General features: G+C 34.3%; 2 protein-coding genes across 2 annotated transcripts; both read left to right on the top strand.

Annotated features, from left to right (window-relative positions):
• The first annotated feature begins 1,325 nt into the window (after positions 1–1,325).
• Positions 1,326–8,636, top strand: LOC116016510 (extended synaptotagmin-1-like). Its single transcript, XM_031256816.1, has 9 exons — positions 1,326–2,630; positions 2,968–3,209; positions 3,970–3,988; positions 4,401–4,624; positions 5,499–5,608; positions 5,722–5,820; positions 6,588–7,038; positions 7,142–7,377; positions 7,933–8,636. Exons 1-8 carry the CDS (start codon positions 1,855–1,857, stop codon positions 7,228–7,230), a joined length of 2,010 nt encoding a protein of 669 aa, XP_031112676.1. The 5' UTR covers positions 1,326–1,854; the 3' UTR covers positions 7,231–7,377; positions 7,933–8,636.
• Positions 8,637–10,858: 2,222 nt separating this feature from the next.
• On the top strand, positions 10,859–17,712 carry LOC116016907. The gene is made up of 9 exons (XM_031257358.1): positions 10,859–11,163; positions 11,270–11,640; positions 12,351–12,450; positions 12,622–12,681; positions 14,440–14,557; positions 15,236–15,315; positions 16,280–16,341; positions 16,428–16,524; positions 17,099–17,712. The coding sequence occupies exons 2-9, from the start codon at positions 11,291–11,293 to the stop codon at positions 17,153–17,155; spliced, it is 924 nt and encodes a 307-aa protein (XP_031113218.1). The 5' UTR covers positions 10,859–11,163; positions 11,270–11,290; the 3' UTR covers positions 17,156–17,712.
• Positions 17,713–17,996: the final 284 nt, after the last annotated feature.

The following is a 17,996-nucleotide window of genomic DNA, read 5'->3' on the forward strand; positions in this document are numbered from 1 at the left end:
GCACATTTGCAAACAATTGAGATGATCTTGTAAGGATGAATTCATCCACTCTAAACTATCGTAGGATATTAGGATGAACTCGTTGGGTTGGGATCGGATCATCTGACCCAAGTTTTCTAATTATGTGATGACCTGTTAGGTCGAGTTGCCAACCTACGCCCTTAAATCAAGGTGACCTCATTCACTAACTACGATCACCTATACTTGAGCTCTATTGAGTTGAGTTGACCTCATTTATAAACCAAGGTTATCCTCTTATATTTGAATCTCGACTTGTTGAATCCATTAGTCCAATTATTCTATCAATGATAAAATGTTATATGTAACTAATTATATAGACTTACATTGTTAGTATTGGTCTAATGAAATAAATCACTAATATATAAATCAGTAATTTGTAAGAACTTCAAGTTATATTTTTTCTTAATAAAAATGAACTTTTTGTTAAAAATATATTTCACTCCATATCTCTTTTTAGAAATAAAAGATATTTTGAAAAAAAAAAAAACATACAACAAAGGCACAACAGGAAGGTATTGAATAACCTTCCCAATTTTGTTTTTATGTGTAAATACCATAAACTCAACCAATAGAAAAAAAAAATTCAAATTATCTCATTTTACCTATCTTATTTATACATTTCATTCATTTAATAAAATATTTATTTATAATTTTTAAACATAATATAATTTATAAATATACGATTGGTTTTGTGTTAGTGTCTTACATTAAATAGATAAAACTTTTTAGTAAAAATATACAGAGTAATATTTATTATGATTTAACAAGTAAATAACATTCTACGGAAAAATGTTACATTTACACTAATACTTTTCAATATAAATGTAATACTTTCTTTCCAAAAGATTGAATCGCCAACTCTAAAGTTTCCTTACGCACCGACTCGACAGAGCATCTGTGAATATATAAATCATGGTAAAACAGTTGAACACAGAAACTATACATTTGTTTACTCCACACAAAAAATTGGTATTTTTCTCAAATTTCACCTCTGTGACCAACTGAGCTGTCCATACAGACATATAAATGTAATACTTATTATTATTATTACTTGAGCGTGCACATTAGATATATTATACCCTGTATAATAATTCACAAATCACACCAGAAAAATAAATCATATTAAGAAAATCTTGAGACGGAAACATCATGTTTCATTCACTCAAAATTGATATCATCAATGCGACATCATTAACTGCTTCGCTTTTAAATGCGAGTAGTTATTGAAGTGTATCCTCAAAGCTAACGAGTAACGACCCGCATTTTATTGGGAAAAGTCGTCGTGTCCCCTTAGGCTGCACGTGAAATTGTGAAAATTTGTGCTTTTTTTAGTGCACTTGTTATCTGCGCACTTTGCTTTTGTAGAAATTCGTATCCACGCATTTCATATGCGGGCTTTGCTGCATATCCTCGGAAGCCAATTGGATCCTTTCTTCCTATTCCCACAAAATCACAATCCAATTTTCCTCATTATTTGGATTCCAATTCCAATTCTGACCTCATCATTTTCTCTTCTCCGTCCACCGTCCTCTCTCTCTCTCTCTATATATCTCTATCTGCTCGCCTAACTTCTCTCCCTATAAGTAGTTTAGTGATTGGTGCTAGCTGCATTCATATACTGGTGTAGTGGGTACTAGATTTTTTTGCGTGTTCATGTGTCCCGAGGTTTCTGGACGGTGTATTTGGGTGCTGTGTTTTGCTGTTTAATGGTGTTGTGTTTATACTATAGTTCTGGATTCATGTTTACTGCAACTTGTTCATCAATTGGTGTTACTGGGTTGCTTCTCTTTTTCCTTCTTGTTTTGTTGTTGATGTTAAGTTGCGCATAGGTAAATGATGCAGTCGGGGTGTTCGTCGAAAGGCGGCTGCGATTTTTCGAGGAATTTCTTGGTTTTTTCGCCTCTTTGCCCATGTAGGGGGAAAGTGGCGCTGGTTCCGGGGCGGATATGGAATCCGAATCGGGGGAAGAAATGGGTGTTCCTTCGGGCTTGCGTTAATAGCGGCGGCGACCACCACAATTTCAGCTTGGAGCTTTCGGGTTCGGCTCGCAATGGTGCCAGGAACATTGTGATTAAGAGGTTTGCCGATGAATTCGATGCTTCCAGTGTTACTACTAGTGGGGGTAGCAGTAATTTTGCTAGCTTTCAGGAGGACCCAATTGTAGATAAGTTGAGGACCCAATTGGGGGTTATACATCCAATGCCTTCTCCTCCTATTAATCGCAATATTTTGGGGCTTTTTGCGTTCTTTTTCTTCGTGGGAGTGGTTTTTGATAAGGTATGGACTTCCAGGAAGAAGAATAGCAACGGCAAACTGGATAAAACGGTAGCTTGGCCGCAGGTACCCACAAACCTCTCGTCCTTTCTGGAGAAGGATTTGCAGAGGAAGGAATCAGTGGAGTGGGTGAACATGGTGTTAGGGAAGCTCTGGAAGGTGTACAGGGCTGGGATTGAGAATTGGATTATTGGCTTGCTCCAGCCTGTTATAGATGATCTTAAGAAGCCTGATTATGTGGAGAAGGTTGAAATCAAACAGTTCTCTCTTGGGGAGGAGCCACTTTCTGTTAGGAGTGTTGAACGAAGAACATCTCGTCGTGCCAATGACTTGCAGTACGTAACATGTCTTATGATTCTGATTCTAAATTATTATCATGATTATATGCCATATCCCCCATTAAGACATTTGATACTTCATAAAGAGCATCTTATGTTATTGCTATAGTAGATGGCCAAGTTAGTATTAACACCTTAGGACGGTGTGGAATTTTATGCACAAACACATACCATACACAATTGCAATAATTAATAAGCTAAATTCTGCATTGATAAGGAGTTTATTATGTTGTTTTTTTACCCATGAACAAATATTTGATGTTATCTTAAAATGTAATTTCAGAATGTTTTGCAATAAATGTAAAGCTTATTTATATTCTTTGATGCTATCTAGGTACCAAATTGGCCTCCGGTATACTGGTGGTGCACGCATGCTGTTAATGCTGTCTCTAAAGTTTGGCATTATTCCTGTTGTTGTGCCAGTGGGTGTACGGAACTTTGATATTGATGGTGAACTTTGGGTTAAATTGCGGTTAATACCCACTGAACCTTGGGTGGGAGCTGTTTCATGGGCTTTTGTTTCTCTTCCAAAGATCAAGCTTGATTTGTCTCCTTTTCGCTTGTTTAATCTAATGGGTATGGAATCTCAATCTTCAATAGCTCTTTATTTTGGTTTCTACTATTTAGGTTGAAAAACATAAATAAGTGAGTACCTTAGAAATAAGACCACCTGGGCTGGTTAAAATATTTTTTATAGTTCACTGATATCCCTCTTTTAAGAAGCCTAAACATTTGCTTAGTTTTCATCCATCCTTGTACAATGAATTGACTGTTAACACCCTGCCTGGATTGTGTACCAATCTGATGTGTTATACTTTATCATAAAAAAGATCAATCTGACCCATGAGGTTTATTTCTTCCTCCTGATTCCTCCATGCTTGACACTAATGCAACATATTCTCTACAGTTTTTGGGTTAAATTCTTATTTTGTCTATAAATGTGGGAGTCAAATTGGATTCGTATCTGTTTTCTGTTTGCCAGTAATTTTTGACTTCTAATCGAACTCGATATATTCCATGGCGGTTGTAACAATGTTGGTACTATTTTTTTATTTTTTTTTAGTATGGGGTATAAATTTTTTTTTTATTTTATTTGAGAAAACTTAAAAATTTTGTCAAATTGCATAATGTATCCCGTTCTTTACTATTTTTAGTATATGGCATTGTTACGAATCGGCATGGAAGTGTATATGTATTGAGGGTGATGCATGCTTTCTTGGCATTGACTATTACTATTTGTATTACTGTAAGGAATCTGTTATGTATCTAGTTATCTACTAATGTTCTTTTTGTTTTTGTGCTTCCTTTTTCATGCATGCATCAATACCAACATCAGCAATTCCTGTTCTCTCAATGTGAGTGGACCTAAACTTCTTAACTTTTTGCTATTTTTGATACATTGTAGAATACAACGGGTCACACAACTATTCACTATGCTTTTATCAACTCTTAAACTTTTTAGTTTTGAGAGTTTCTTTTGTTTGTTTTATTTATAATAGTGTGATTAATGTTTTGATTTCTAAGCATATGCTAGTGTTTTAACGTTTAAAATCATTGAACTCAAAGCTAATGCCTTTCATAAACGTTTATTCATTTTCTTGAATTAAAAGGGAATTACCTCCAGAGAGTAGAGACATAGTTACTCATTGTATGCATTATTCTAACTCACACTTAGTTTAAGTGATTTAGACTTCAGCAGCTTAGTTCTAGCCTTTACTTGTTTTCTTCCTTATTTTAAGGCTATGGTATTTGAACGTTTGGTTGCAGGTTTTTGAGAAAACTTCTAACTGAGGATTTACCTCGCCTCTTTGTGCGCCCAAAGAAGATTGTTTTGGATTTTCAAAAGGTAAAGGCAGTTGGTCCTGTTACAAATGATTCCAATGAGCCAAATGAATCTAAATCTGCTGAAGTACAAGAAGGGAATAGAGACTTTGTTGGAGAACTATCTTTAACTATTGTAGATGCACAGAAGCTATCTTACATCATCTATGGTATGAATTTTTCCAAGTAACTTTTGTTCTACCAGCTACAGATTTCTGTACTGTGATAGTTTGTGCTTATATATCCTGGTCTCGCTCTCTCCCTCTCTCTCTCTATATATATATATGTGTGTGTGTGTGTGTGTGTGTGTGTGTATATATCAATGTTACTTTTGGGTTTAGGGGTGGGATGCATTGGGGAAGATATCTGTATCTGTTGCATTTCCCACATTTATTTTGTACAGAAGTAATAATTTGATGAAAGGAGTTTAATTTTCTCACCTGAAACATGGTTTTCCTACTATGCTAATGTGAAATGGTTAAGCTATATACATGCAATGGTGAAAATGAATGTACTGGTCCTTTTTTCATCTAAAATACTTTAAGCTATCAAATCATTTTAAGTTTCATTTCTTTCAGGTTAAGTGGTCTAATTGCTGGAATATCTGTTGGGTTAAAGTAATTAAAAAGCATGTTTAACTGTTTAATCTTGTAACTTTAAATGTGCTAAATAACAGGACAAAACAATATTTTATTTGAATGTGATGAAGGAGCACTAAAAGTCTGAAACAATCATTTGGACAGGGTTTTGTAACTTTGAATGTGTAAGGGGAAAATAGTATTCTATTTGGATGAACAAATTCTTGGAAAATGAAAGTATGAAACTATAACTAGCACATGCATTAGTTTTGTTCTCTTTTTTATTCTCTTCTATTTTTCTCTATTTTCTTCAATGCTCAGTATCGAGGTTTACTTATTGATTCGCATTGTTCTGAATATGTAATGTTTATTATTGTTAGTTGCATGGGCTCACCAGTAGATTCTATTTTCCATTTTCCTTATTTCTTTGCCTGTGTTAGTTTTACTAAATTCCCTTGTCATCCAGGTAAAACTGACCCATATGTTATTCTGAGACTTGGAGATCAAGTAATACGCAGTAAAAGAAACAGTCAAACTACTGTTATTGGACCTCCTGGTGAACCTATTTGGAATCAGGTCAGGTTTTATGACATACTATTGAACACTGTGGAATTGATGAGCATGTTAAGTGTTGTGATGTTCATAAGTGCTGATCTTGCTGCATGTTTCTATTTATCTTTGCCCGATAGGATTTTCACATGTTAGTGGCAGATCCTAGTAGACAAAAGCTTTATGTTGAAGTGAAGGATTCCCTTGGATTTGCAGATGTGACTGTTGGTAGAGGGGAGGTATGGATCTTATACTTGCTATTTTTTGTCTATTTGTTAGTAACCTGTATAATTTTATGGATTTACTTCATGTCAGTCATAAAGACATTGAGGTTAAATAAAATACATTTGGAATTATGGTATTTAACTTTGAGGTGAAATGCTTTCGAGTTTCAATATTTTTTGCGAATTCAATTTCCTTATCTTATAACTTTCAAGCCTTAGGCTACATATAAGTCTGTCTTGAATGTTAGCACCACAAACATGAATTCTAAACTTGTTATTATGATTTCCAACAGTTACTCTCTGCATATGAGGCAGAAAAAGATAAGTGCAATGTATGTGAAATATAAATTTGATAATTATTTGTATTATTGTATACGAAATAGGAATGGGTTAATTATCTCCATTCTTCTCTTGACTTTGAAGATTTCCACCTTCTTTAGGAGATTTGTTGGTATATCACACTTCTTTCTTGAATCTTCAGCCCTGATTATAGTTCTGATGTGACTCCACACCCAATTTGAATCTTCATCCCTGGTTATTTTGATACACTTGTGAACTGGCCAATGGATTTGCTAATTTTGTTCTTGTTTCCTTTTGGGTATTTGAGAGTTGATATTTTGAGTAAGATGTAATTAGATCTCACTAAGAATCTTAGTTCCGTGGTTAGAACTTTAACCATGCATCATTTTCTGTACAGAACCTTAACAATTTGATGTTGGATACCTTTTAGACTGGAAGATAATGTCTTATGAATAATATAATTATGGATAATCCTATTCTAGGTTAATCTTGGATCACTCAAAGATACAGTACCTATGGATGTGGTTGTGGGCCTAGGAGGTTGGGGCTTATTTAGTCCGCGGCCAGCTGGAGAAATCTTACTGCGATTGACATATAAGGCATATGTTGATGATGAAGATGATGAGAAGACTGTTGTAAGATCCTTGGATGGAGATGTATCAGATGATGAGTTGTCTGACTCTGAGCAATTGGACACCAATGTCTCTGAGCAGATCAGAGCAAAGTCGTATAGTGAATTGGATAAAGAATCGTTTATGGATGTTCTAGCCGCTTTAATTGTTAGCGAGGAGTTTCTAGGTATAGTATCATCTGAAACCGCGAATGGAAAATATGTAGATGATGTTAAAAGTGCAGTGCCAGCATCCCCGCTACGAAGTCCTCCTGCCAGACCTCCACCGCAAAGCCCTGAAAGTGGCACTGAAAGTTTTAGAGGTAATCATGCTTCGGAGTGTCGGTTTACTTGGCAGTCCAAATTTGGATTATCTTTTTGTATAAATTAAGTTATTTGTTCATTAATACAAACCTCTTTTTGCAGGTTCAGCATTGGTTTGGCTTGCTATAGTTACGAGTATCTCAGTCCTCATTTCTTTGAATATCGGTGGTTCGGGCTTTTTCAATCCATGATTGACGATGCTACTCCAGTAGTCCAGTGAATGAATTGTGGAACCGTGGAAGTAACACCAACCACAATATAATTTCCACGAGCCCTTCCGGTGCATGTACTATGAATACATATCAAGTTGCTGCTTCTCTCATATTTTTCTATTTGAGGTAAGAATTCTCCTCACTAAAAGCTAAATTCCTTGTTGCTTTATATGTTTGGTGCTCTAAACCTTTTTCCAGAAACACAATTATGCTTACGTTTCTTGGATGCATGACTTTTTGGGCATTATTTTTATTTAGTTTATTTAACTACGTTTTATCCAAAAATAATTAAACTGTTTCGAGCAACTATGAAGTAGTTAGCTACATGAATGTTGCGGTGTTGTGCTATGTGATACTTGATTAATAACAATCAAATATCCATGAACACCGGTTTCTTCGGGCATAAAATGTATGTCGGTTACTCATTTGAAGCTGAGTATCAAAATGCCAAATTTCCTATCCTAAATGCAAATTAGATGCCATGTCCTTCGACCCCATGATGGCTCCGGAATTAGAAATTTGATGAACCTTAGCACAAATATCGGTTTCTTAAATTTTTAACTTGAAGAAGTGAAGAACCTTAAGTGCTAAATTTTGTATAACAATCTTGCTTTATATTGATCTCCTTTCTTGAGTGCTTTTAGACTTGATTGGTAATCGAGTGGTTCATGTGTTTTGCAGGCTGTGCAACTCGTGGTGCATATAATAGAGACTAATACAAATTCTTAAACATATTATACATATCAGCATCCTCCTCCAAAGACGCGAAGAAAAATAAAGGAAAAAAAAAAAGAATAAAGAAAAAAAAGGTAATGTTATTGAGAAATGTTGGGTTGGAGGAAAAAAGTTTTGGTCCTTTTCTGAGTGTAGTTTAAATGTCAAATGTCAATTCTTTGGTGTCTCTGTTGATTTTCTTTCACCTAATGATTATATAGTGAATTCCCAATTCCCAGGTGGTTGGTTTTAAGGTTTTTGTGTATTTATACAAGTGAATGACCATTTCATCTTCTCCCCAGACAGACAACCTTAGCAACATGCCAACATCTGAAGGTTTGAATGTTTCAAACCCCCTACTATTCATACATCAATCCTCTCCTATCCCACAATTTGTTAGTGGTTTACCTCCAATTAGCATATGACAAACAACACTGATAAAAAATAAAAATTATTTTATCAACAATTTTATGATTTGATATGGCTTTGTTTGATTGACTCGTGGTGCTATTGATTATTTCATGAATTATGGGTAGTTATTGAATATATAGTTTAGCTCTCTCTGGTGAGAACAAACGCTTAGGTCCAAACTGAGTAGTGCATCATGCACAATTACAAAATGTACATGATGATATGTAACTTGCAATTCAAAAAACGTGTGAATTTGAAAAGTATGTAAAATTACAAAGTGTATTTGTTATTAAGTTGAACTTTTATATATTAATAAGTGCACATTATTACATATCACATTGGGTGCATATAAGTTTTTAGTACACTTATACATATTTGATGCACTTGGCAATTTTGGCAATGCATGTTTATATGTGTGTGAGAGAGAGATGAGGTACAAAGAAGCTCTCGGTGTGAAAGGGTTCTTAAAATAAAAAAATTTTGCGATTGTGCATCTGAAAAACAAATTCATCCTTCCATGTTAGGAGTGCACTCCTCCAAAGGTGAAATTCTAATTTCATCCTCTCCTTCCGAATGTACAACAATATGCATCTGAAAAACAAAGTCCATCCTTCCAGATTAGGAGTGCACTCCTCTCGAAGGTGGAATTCTAATTTCATCCTCTCCTTCTGAAGGTACAACAATATGTACAAGAGGCTCCCTCAAGGTTTAAAAATATACATCTCAAGATTTAAGGTTATTCACCTAAAAGTTAGGTTGAAGGTTCAAAGTTATGCACCTGTAGGTTTAACGGTTTAAAATATGCACCTATAGGTAAACAAAAATACTAAAATGTCATTGCATTTTTTTTTAAATTTTCCTTCATTCTGGGCTGTTGTTTGGATTAGACCAATGGTTGAGATTGATGCAAATGTTTCACTTGGGACAAGCTCCGCATATGATCTCTTTTCTCTATGTGTCTGTGAAAATTAGTCTAAAGCCGACTCTGGTAGTAGGAGATACCTTTAAGTTCGTACCATACTCAGACTAATATTTTTTTTAGGATGTACCTTTGAGTTTGGATTGGATACTACTCTTTACAAAATCAATGTCTTTCAAAAATTAAAAAATATGGTATCGATTTGTCGTTCTCTAAAAATTACTCAATTTTACTACAAATTTATACATAATGAATCAAATTTAACATACCGGATTATTCAAACAATGGCAAAATAAAGCCAAGTCAATTTGTTCAAAGTTCATACGTATTGGGTCCATTTACATCAGTCAAATGCTTGCAACGGTTTAAGTTTTTCCCTTTTAAAAAAGTACAATAGTCAAAAGTTTGTAAAGTTTAAGGTTTTCCTTCAAAGAAAAGAAAAAGTAAGATAAGAATGTCAAATTAAAACCTATATTTACCAAATACATGGAGAGAGAAAAGTTGGGGGGGAAAGAAGTAAGAAAGGAAGAAAGTGCAGGGAGCAATGAGCAAATAAAATGAGGGAGAGAAAGTGCACAAAATAATTGGCATTCAAAACGCTTATTGGGATTCGCACTCAGCTGCTGAATTCCAAGATCTGTCACAACACACCAAATACCAAAAGGCATCCCCACCCCACACAAACACCACCCACTCTTTCCATTAATTATATACTTACACACACCCCCCCCCTAACCCCAACCCCCACCCACCCACACCCAACAACAACAACAAAAACAAACACACACAAACATGTATAATATTCATTAAAAAAAACACCTATCAACTCAAGTTGTAATTTTCTCAATTTGCTAGGTGAGACATTCTTGTACTTGTGCACATAATTTAACCCATATTAAAATACCCTTTAAAATTTTATTACTTTTACCTGTTCATTACATTTGTCAGTAGCGCACGTATATTTTACTTCAGTTGTCTTTCATCGTCTAAACTTCTATATTTAGAAAAACATGTATGTATCAATCCGTGTCGAATTTGTTAAGCCATTTGAAGACTTTTTCATATTTAAGAAACAGAAAGTATCAAGACCTTTCTAAACACATCGAACTTGTTGACAAGTCCTGCTTCAAATATACTAAGGAAACAAATAATGAGTCAGCTTACGTTACATTGCTGGAAGTATCTTACTTTCTAACAACTTATTTGTCTCCCATAACTTTTAATTATAGCTTTCTTACCTGTTAAGTTTGTGAAAATGTGTATTTAATGAATTATCATATGAATTACTGCTATCAATCGAATAAGATTTTTTTTTTAAAAAATTTAAATAATAATTTTAGTAAAAAATGATTCACTAAAAAGAAGTCAAAACATGATAATGTTCTTGCATATTAGTTAGCTGGTAGCTTGAGCTGTGAAAACAGGGGGAGAAAGAAAATAAAAAAGAAAAAAGAAAAAAGAAAAAAGAAAAAAGAAAAAAAAGAAAAAGGTTCTGCACTTGAAAAGGTATCTGGTTATTTATTTTAATTTATATATTTATATATATATATTTTTTGTTATTTCTCTGTGTCTCTTTCCTCTCATGCTCCGTGTAACTCCACTTTCTATCCCAATACTCTTCTAATTACTGCTGCTATTTTTCGATTCTTGCAGGTTAGGGTTTTTTTTTCATCTCTATTCTGTGATTCAATGACGGGGAAAAATTGCACTTGAGTGTAATTTGAACCTGGAGATTCAACTTGATATTTGCTGAAAATTTTTGACGGAGAATGCTCTGTTTTTGTTCGTTAATTTCACGCGTTGGTATTAGGAGTTGGATAGGAGTCCTTTTTTGGGTTTAAGGGAGCTGAGAGCTGAGGAATTTAGAGGTATTTTTTTGGGGTTTTTGTTTTTGATTTTGATTTGTTGTTTTTACAAGTTGGGAGCTTATGCTATAGCTTCTAATTGTTTGCTGGTGTAATTTGGGGATAGTAGGATTAGTTGAGGATATAGGAAATGGCGGCAGAATCGAACATGGGGTTTCATCAACAGCAAGCCTGGTCTTTTCAGTCGGGGGTGTCGTCGGAGATGATTCCGATTGGTAATTTTTATGGTCATCTTGGGGTAAATGTAAATGTAAATAATAGCAACAGTGCTAGTGGTTTATCAGGAGGAGGAGGAGGGGTGTTGTTTTCTGGGAATCCAAATATAATTACCAACAGTAACAATAATCCCGGGATTAGTCAGGCCGGGACCTCATCGCCTTCATTTCTTATTGACACTGTGCCGGGGCTTAAGCATGACACCGGATTGGCGGTGGAGTGGTCAGTCGAAGAACAGTACAAATTGGAGGAAGGACTCATCAAGTATGTGTTCTGTTCATGGTGTTTAGATGTGAATAGTTTCTATATCTGGATGTTTGTATGTATGAACTTATCTATTTGTTTGGTTTGGTACCTTACAACATGCATGTACAGTTGCTACTTGTTATAGATATCTGCTAGAAATTCACAAGGTTTTGATCTTTTAAATGGTCAGCAGAATTTCTGTACATTGCTGCTTTCTTTTAGGTTTAGAAAGATTTAAGTGAGATGTTTGGAAATATTGTTGGAGAGGTGAATAACTAAATGAGATAGATGCAGAGATATACGGAGTAGTATGTGGTAGATGGTAAAATGAGGAATCTGCTGTGTATTTTGCTTGCTTGCAAAATTTTCATTTGAAGCCTGAAAACCTTGCTTAAGTATGCCAAGAAGGCTTATACAGCTAACATATTCAATTGTTATAGATTAACTTCCTATCTGGCTTTAGAGGATTTTGACTTAATGCTCATGCTTAAATGACACTGGTCATTCCTTTATAACTGTGCCAGTTTCATTACCTTCACCCAATGCACGCATTCCTATAGTTGATACCTTTACTCCATTAGTTCATCCACCTTGTATGTAGGTGTATGTTTCTCAAATCCATTTCTTCTTTCTTTTATTTATTTAATATTATTATTATTATTATTATTATTATTATTATTATTATTATTTTTCTTTATGCATTTACTCACAACCCTCTTCCATGACAGATTTTCCAGTGAACCTAGTATCATGAAATACATTAAAATTGCAGCCACACTCCGTGAAAAAACTGTTCGTGATGTTGCTCTGAGGTGTAGGTGGATGACGGTGAGTTGTTGAGTCATTTGATGTTTTCAATACCATTGAGCACTACATTGATTATGCGTGAATTTAATTCTAATTTAAGAAATCTTTTTTTTGGGGGGTCAAAAATACTTTCAAATTGTTGCTCTTGCTTGTTACATTTCTGTTGCTTACGATGTGATGATTATTTATTAGAGAAAGCGAAGGAAACAGGAGGACTATAATAATATGGGGAAAAAAGTGAAAGACAGGAAGGTAAGTTCTTAGTGCTTACAATGTGATGATTAATTATTTACTCCCATTTTTGCTCATGTAATGCCATGAAATTAACTTTGGTTATCTAAATTGAGGGTCTAACCTTACTTGCAAGGGTGACTTCTTAGTGCTTGTTTGGCCCATCTTGTTTTGAAGTTTATCTATACCTGTATATAAAAGTGCTTTAAGTTTGTTCCTTTTTTTAAAAGAGTAATATATCCTTTAATTAAATTTTACCCTTTCATTTTATTAATAAATTTTAAGTATATTTATAAATAATGTTCTAATAAAACTCCTTAATTAAGTTTAGGAATAAGATTTCTATTTCTAAAAGGAGAACCAATTACGAAAAATAGTATTCTAATAAGAAGGTAAAACAAGGTATGCCATGGTGTGTGAAGCTGCTCTATCATTGTTGCAAAAGGCAAAACAATAGAAAAAAGATACGAAAATGTATGACTAAGAAAAATTGTCATACTTTATCATTGTTTTTGTTGTTACAAAGTATCATTGTTCTTCTCATATTTAAGTTTTTACTCTTGGCTTGGATCATCTTTCAAATACATGCAACACACCTATACACCCACACCTATACCATACTAGTCTACTCTAAAAAAGCATAAATTGGGTGGAATACTAAAATTGGAAAAAGGTGGAAATTGCTCTTATCGGAAGTTCAAGGTGCAAGCACTTGTTCTCAGCTTGATGATTGGTGGAAATTACTTTAACTGCAACATATTTGAAATTTGTTATGCTAAACTAAGAAATCTAAGATGAACGGAGTAGCTAAATAATCTAGCTTTTCATTCCCTATCTTTCTGAATTCTAGTGTAGTAAATTTTAGAGTGAAGCAATCACCCATCAAAATATCCACACACACACACTCACACACACATATATATAGCCATTTTGCATATGTTTTAATGCCAAAGCTGGCATAAAGATCGCCAGTTTACAGAACCAATTATACCACCCCACCTCCAACATCCTTGCCTTAAATACCTCCATATCATTGATCCATTAATCTTACTCTGATTTCCATCATAACACCATTCACCCTGTGTGCTTAGCTTACATGCATGTATTAAAGTTTAGTGTTTGTTTTTTATTAGTTATAGCATACTTACCTTTCATCTTCCTGACTAGGGGTTTTCCAGGATCTGATTCCTGTGCAGCATGACAGTCATTTTTTAGACCCAAACTTCTTTTCCATCTTTCCATTAAAATCTTAGTTTATGCTATTCTGCTCAACTTTATAATTGCAAGTTGCATATCTTTTTTCCATAAGCTAAACAGAGTTGTCAAGCTAGAATGCCTTGTTTAATTCTCCAGTTTCTAGTGTTGTAGCCTTGATGTTTTAATTAATTACTGCAAGACATTCCTTCAGCATGAAGCACTACCCATCCTTGCTTAGGGCTCTGCATTTGTTTCCGACCTTAGTGCTATGTGCACAAAGACCTCTTTGCATGAACATTTCTTTTCTTCTTTGACATGGGCATTGTGACACAATCAGTGTGGGGGAAATAAGATGGTTCGAAATTTATTTTCCATAAAGTGGTCTGGATATTTTTTTCCATCTATAGATAAGAGTGCTGTGATAAAGGGATCTTGTTATTTTCTTGATTTTATTGTGCCATGACTCATGAGCTGTTAATTGGGATTTATAAAGTTTGCTTGTTACATTTTGACAATTACTGCGTTACAAGTGGGGTGATGTGGATTAATGAACTGACATTTTAAAAATTCATGCTTCTCCAGGATAAAGCAGCTGAATCATCCTTGAAGAATAGTACAACTTCAGCTTCTCCATTGAACTTGGCTGCATATTCTCTAGCTGTTAATCATCGTGACCGCAGTAACTGCATGAATTCTGGAGGTATTGGGAATTTTAAAAAAAAAATTATTACTTTTTCTGTATGTCTTTGCCAGCATAGTTGCTAACAATAAATAATCAACAATGAAAAAAATTGGAAAGGAAATTCCTTTTCTTTCTTAAACCCCCTTAGTTAAAACATGATTTTGAGTGTCACCAATCTGCCATTCAATTAGACTATCGATCCCCTTTATCCTTGTTAACTCCTTTCAATTATGCCCATGTATGCATTTTTACTTACCAGAACCATTTTTGTATCTGTTTCTACAACACCTGTGGCCTTCAATGGATGTATGCTATTCAGCTTTGCTCACGCAACAATCCACCATCTCTTGTTTGTATAGAGAAAAGAAAAAAAAAAGTTATGCATATTTTCACTTTTATTTGTTGATCCTACTCTTATCCTCGCTTACTTAAAATCCCATTCGAGTCTTCATGAAGCCACTTCATTGGGATGCTCAAATAATTTTAAATATCATCTTTTTTGTTCAATACAACTTGCCATTTCTAATGTAGTTGTGCCTGGCTTATATTTTATTCTTTCCAGTTTGCTTTCAATCTTGCATTGTTTCTTCTATAACATTTTCTTAACACTTATGAAATTGAATCACCATTGTAGTTTAGTTAAATTACTCTTATGACTTGATTTATATTTATTTGGGTTTGATGGTAACTATGCAGCATTACATGGAACGAGAAATCTTTTGGAAGAAAATAATCAAGCTCTTGATCAAATTTCAACAAACCTTTCAACATATAAGGTAATATTTTAAACCTATCCTTGTTTAGGGGATAAATATCATGAAATGATAGTTAGAATATGAATCATTTTCCGAACAGAGTGATAGGTTATCCTGTTTATGATTAAGTTTATAGGGAGTCATTTCCATGCCAAACCGTAACAATGCTGAATACTAAAAATAGTGAGAGATGGTGTACATTTTTGTAATTTAACAAAATTGAACATAAATTCAATTTTTTCAAATTACTATATGTACCCCATTTTTTTTTTACTATTTTTACTATCCAGCATTGTTATGGTCGCCATTGTAGAATTTCCCAGGTCAAATAATATTTCTACACAGGAAAATAGCATGGATGCAATGTGTATATTTGACAAATATTTTCAAACTAGATAAAACATGAAGAACGGATGATTGGAGCCTACAATTGAGCCTTTTTCAAGTCAAATCTAGATTTGAAGCTTTTTGCTCTCACATTCTATCATCGTTCTTCATTAGTAATCTCCTTCATTTGTTCCACCTTTCCACTTTAGTTTGCTCTCTCAAATATTACTTCTCCTCCTTCATTTGTGTTTCATCTTTCCATTTCAATTCGCTCTCACAGGTATTTCTTCTTCTCCTTCATTTGTTCCACCTTTCCACTTTAATTGACCATCACAATTCTTCTAATATATATACACTAAAACAAGCGTACTCTCACAAGTGAAGGATTTTTTTTTATTTTTATTTTTTGGAAAACTTCTAAGTTGAGTATTATTCATTTATACCAGTTCAATTATTAAGTATTTCTTCCTCGAATTGAATGAAAATGTTGTAGCTCTCTGCTTCTTTTCATTGAAATTATTGCTCTGAGCAAGTTTAGAGAAGCACCATGACATGGACCTTGATCTGTAACCCTTTAATGAAATTATCCACCATTTATGTTGCTGAATAGCTAGGATTTATTATAGCCGATATCTGATGTCCACATGCAAATGAGCAGTTGCAGGATAACGTTGACCTCTTCTTTCGTACAAGGAACAATATAACTGCAATCCTCAACGAGTATGCCTGTTTTTCCTTTCTAATGCTACTTTCTATGAATCTACCTTCAGCAGAATCTTTTTACAGAACCTACTTTATCTGTGTAGAATGAGCAATATGCCTGGGATCATGAGCCAAATGCCACCGCTTCCTGTGTTTCTTGATGAAGAGCTTGCTAGTAGTCTTTTGCCAAATTCAACTCAGGTAATTGCACCATCTGATAAGATATTATGGGATCAACTCTATTTATTTATCAGAGTTTACTTTCTCTAATATTTCTAAAACATCTTATAACTCAAAGCAATGGCTTAAGTTCTGCCTTCTTGACACATTATTGAAAGTAGAACATGCTAAATACATATTTGACATTCTATGAAATTGAATCAAAAAAGAAATTAGCAAAATGCTTAAGCCAATCTAGAATTACTAATAGTGGGACAATTGCATAAAATATTATAGGTCTGAGGGAAATTGTAGGCTTTAATATTGATGAGAAAAGTTATAGTGGATTGCAATCGAAGTTGGCCACTCAATGCAAGACTTTGCCCAAACTTCACTTAACTTAGGGGCGAAATAATACTTCTGCACTAATTGAATTGCATAATCAATATGTGGTCTGGTCTTCCCCTGATCATGACATATACAGTTACCCAGTGTGAACAAATTGTTGCTACTGTATTTGTTGCTACTCAAAATTAGTTTTGCTTCTTAAAACACGACTTTATTCCGTCCATATATATTTTGTTTTTACATAAATGATAATTCTTGACTTCTCCAGTCCATGATGTTTGGCTCATCAAGCGGGATCCAGCTGAAACAGGAACCTGGATGTTGACAGAGATTTCTCAGTGCTGAGTTGAATTACTGGCGTGTGTAAGTAGACCATTTTTTTGCTGTAAATGCATAAGAAGCTGGCAGGCCTTTTCCGGCTTTTGTACACAACACAAGTTGGGTCCCGAGGGATAAAGAATACATTAGATAACCTTATTTTGGAAGCTGAAATATCTGATGTACCAGATACTGAGCCCAAGCACTGGATAATAACAGCCTCATTGTCGGTTGAACGTCAGCCAGTCTAATCAGATTGCATTCTAGAAAGCAAGCAAGCTAGCTTAAAAAAAAAATTATGAGTTGTAGTCTTTTTGTGTGTAAATTTTATATGACTAATGAAAACTCTGGAGTCAGTCCATAGGGTTTTTATGTCCTTGTCATTTGCAGCCTTTTAGCATTTGAAGATCAGTTTCTTGGTTTTGTGGTTAGGCCACATATAACATCATTTCTTGGTTATGAGAGCCCCACCTTGTAAGAATTTTACTAATAAAACCCACTGATCTTATTCTGCTGTCTCATCCATTTATGCTTTATGAAGGATGAACGACAACATGGCTACAATTCCTTGCTTTTTTTTTATTTATTTTTTTATTTATTTTTTTTAATAATAAATACATTAGGCTTTTTAGTTTTTTTTTTTTTTTTTTAAAAATACAACTAACCCTTCATCTATACTTTCTCAACCTGTTGAAGCACAAGGAGTCAATATTGCCTCTACTTCGATCTCATGACCTAGTCACTACATGTCATCTGAGCACAATGTGTGACTAATCTTCTAGAACTCTTGTATAAAAGTCGGGTCAATTCTCAAGTTCTCACCCCTTGCTTGAACACTTGTCCAGAAC

This window comes from Ipomoea triloba, chromosome 4 (assembly GCF_003576645.1).
Source record: "Ipomoea triloba cultivar NCNSP0323 chromosome 4, ASM357664v1".
Lineage (NCBI taxonomy): Eukaryota > Viridiplantae > Streptophyta > Magnoliopsida > Solanales > Convolvulaceae > Ipomoea > Ipomoea triloba.

What these genes read in the sequence shown, in the direction of transcription:
- LOC116016907 (XM_031257358.1), top strand. Translation starts at nt 11,291, where the DNA reads ATGGCGGCAGAATCGAACATGGGGTTTCATCAACAGCAAGCCTGGTCT. An exon ending in CAAACCTTTCAACATATAAG is followed by an intron (nt 15,316 to 16,279) that starts GTAATATTTTAA and finishes GCAAATGAGCAG; the next exon opens with TTGCAGGATAACGTTGACCT. An exon ending in TTTTGCCAAATTCAACTCAG is followed by an intron (nt 16,525 to 17,098) that starts GTAATTGCACCA and finishes TGACTTCTCCAG; the next exon opens with TCCATGATGTTTGGCTCATC.
- LOC116016510 (XM_031256816.1), top strand. Translation starts at nt 1,855, where the DNA reads ATGATGCAGTCGGGGTGTTCGTCGAAAGGCGGCTGCGATTTTTCGAGG. An exon ending in GCTATCTTACATCATCTATG is followed by an intron (nt 4,625 to 5,498) that starts GTATGAATTTTT and finishes CTTGTCATCCAG; the next exon opens with GTAAAACTGACCCATATGTT. An exon ending in TGACTGTTGGTAGAGGGGAG is followed by an intron (nt 5,821 to 6,587) that starts GTATGGATCTTA and finishes ATCCTATTCTAG; the next exon opens with GTTAATCTTGGATCACTCAA.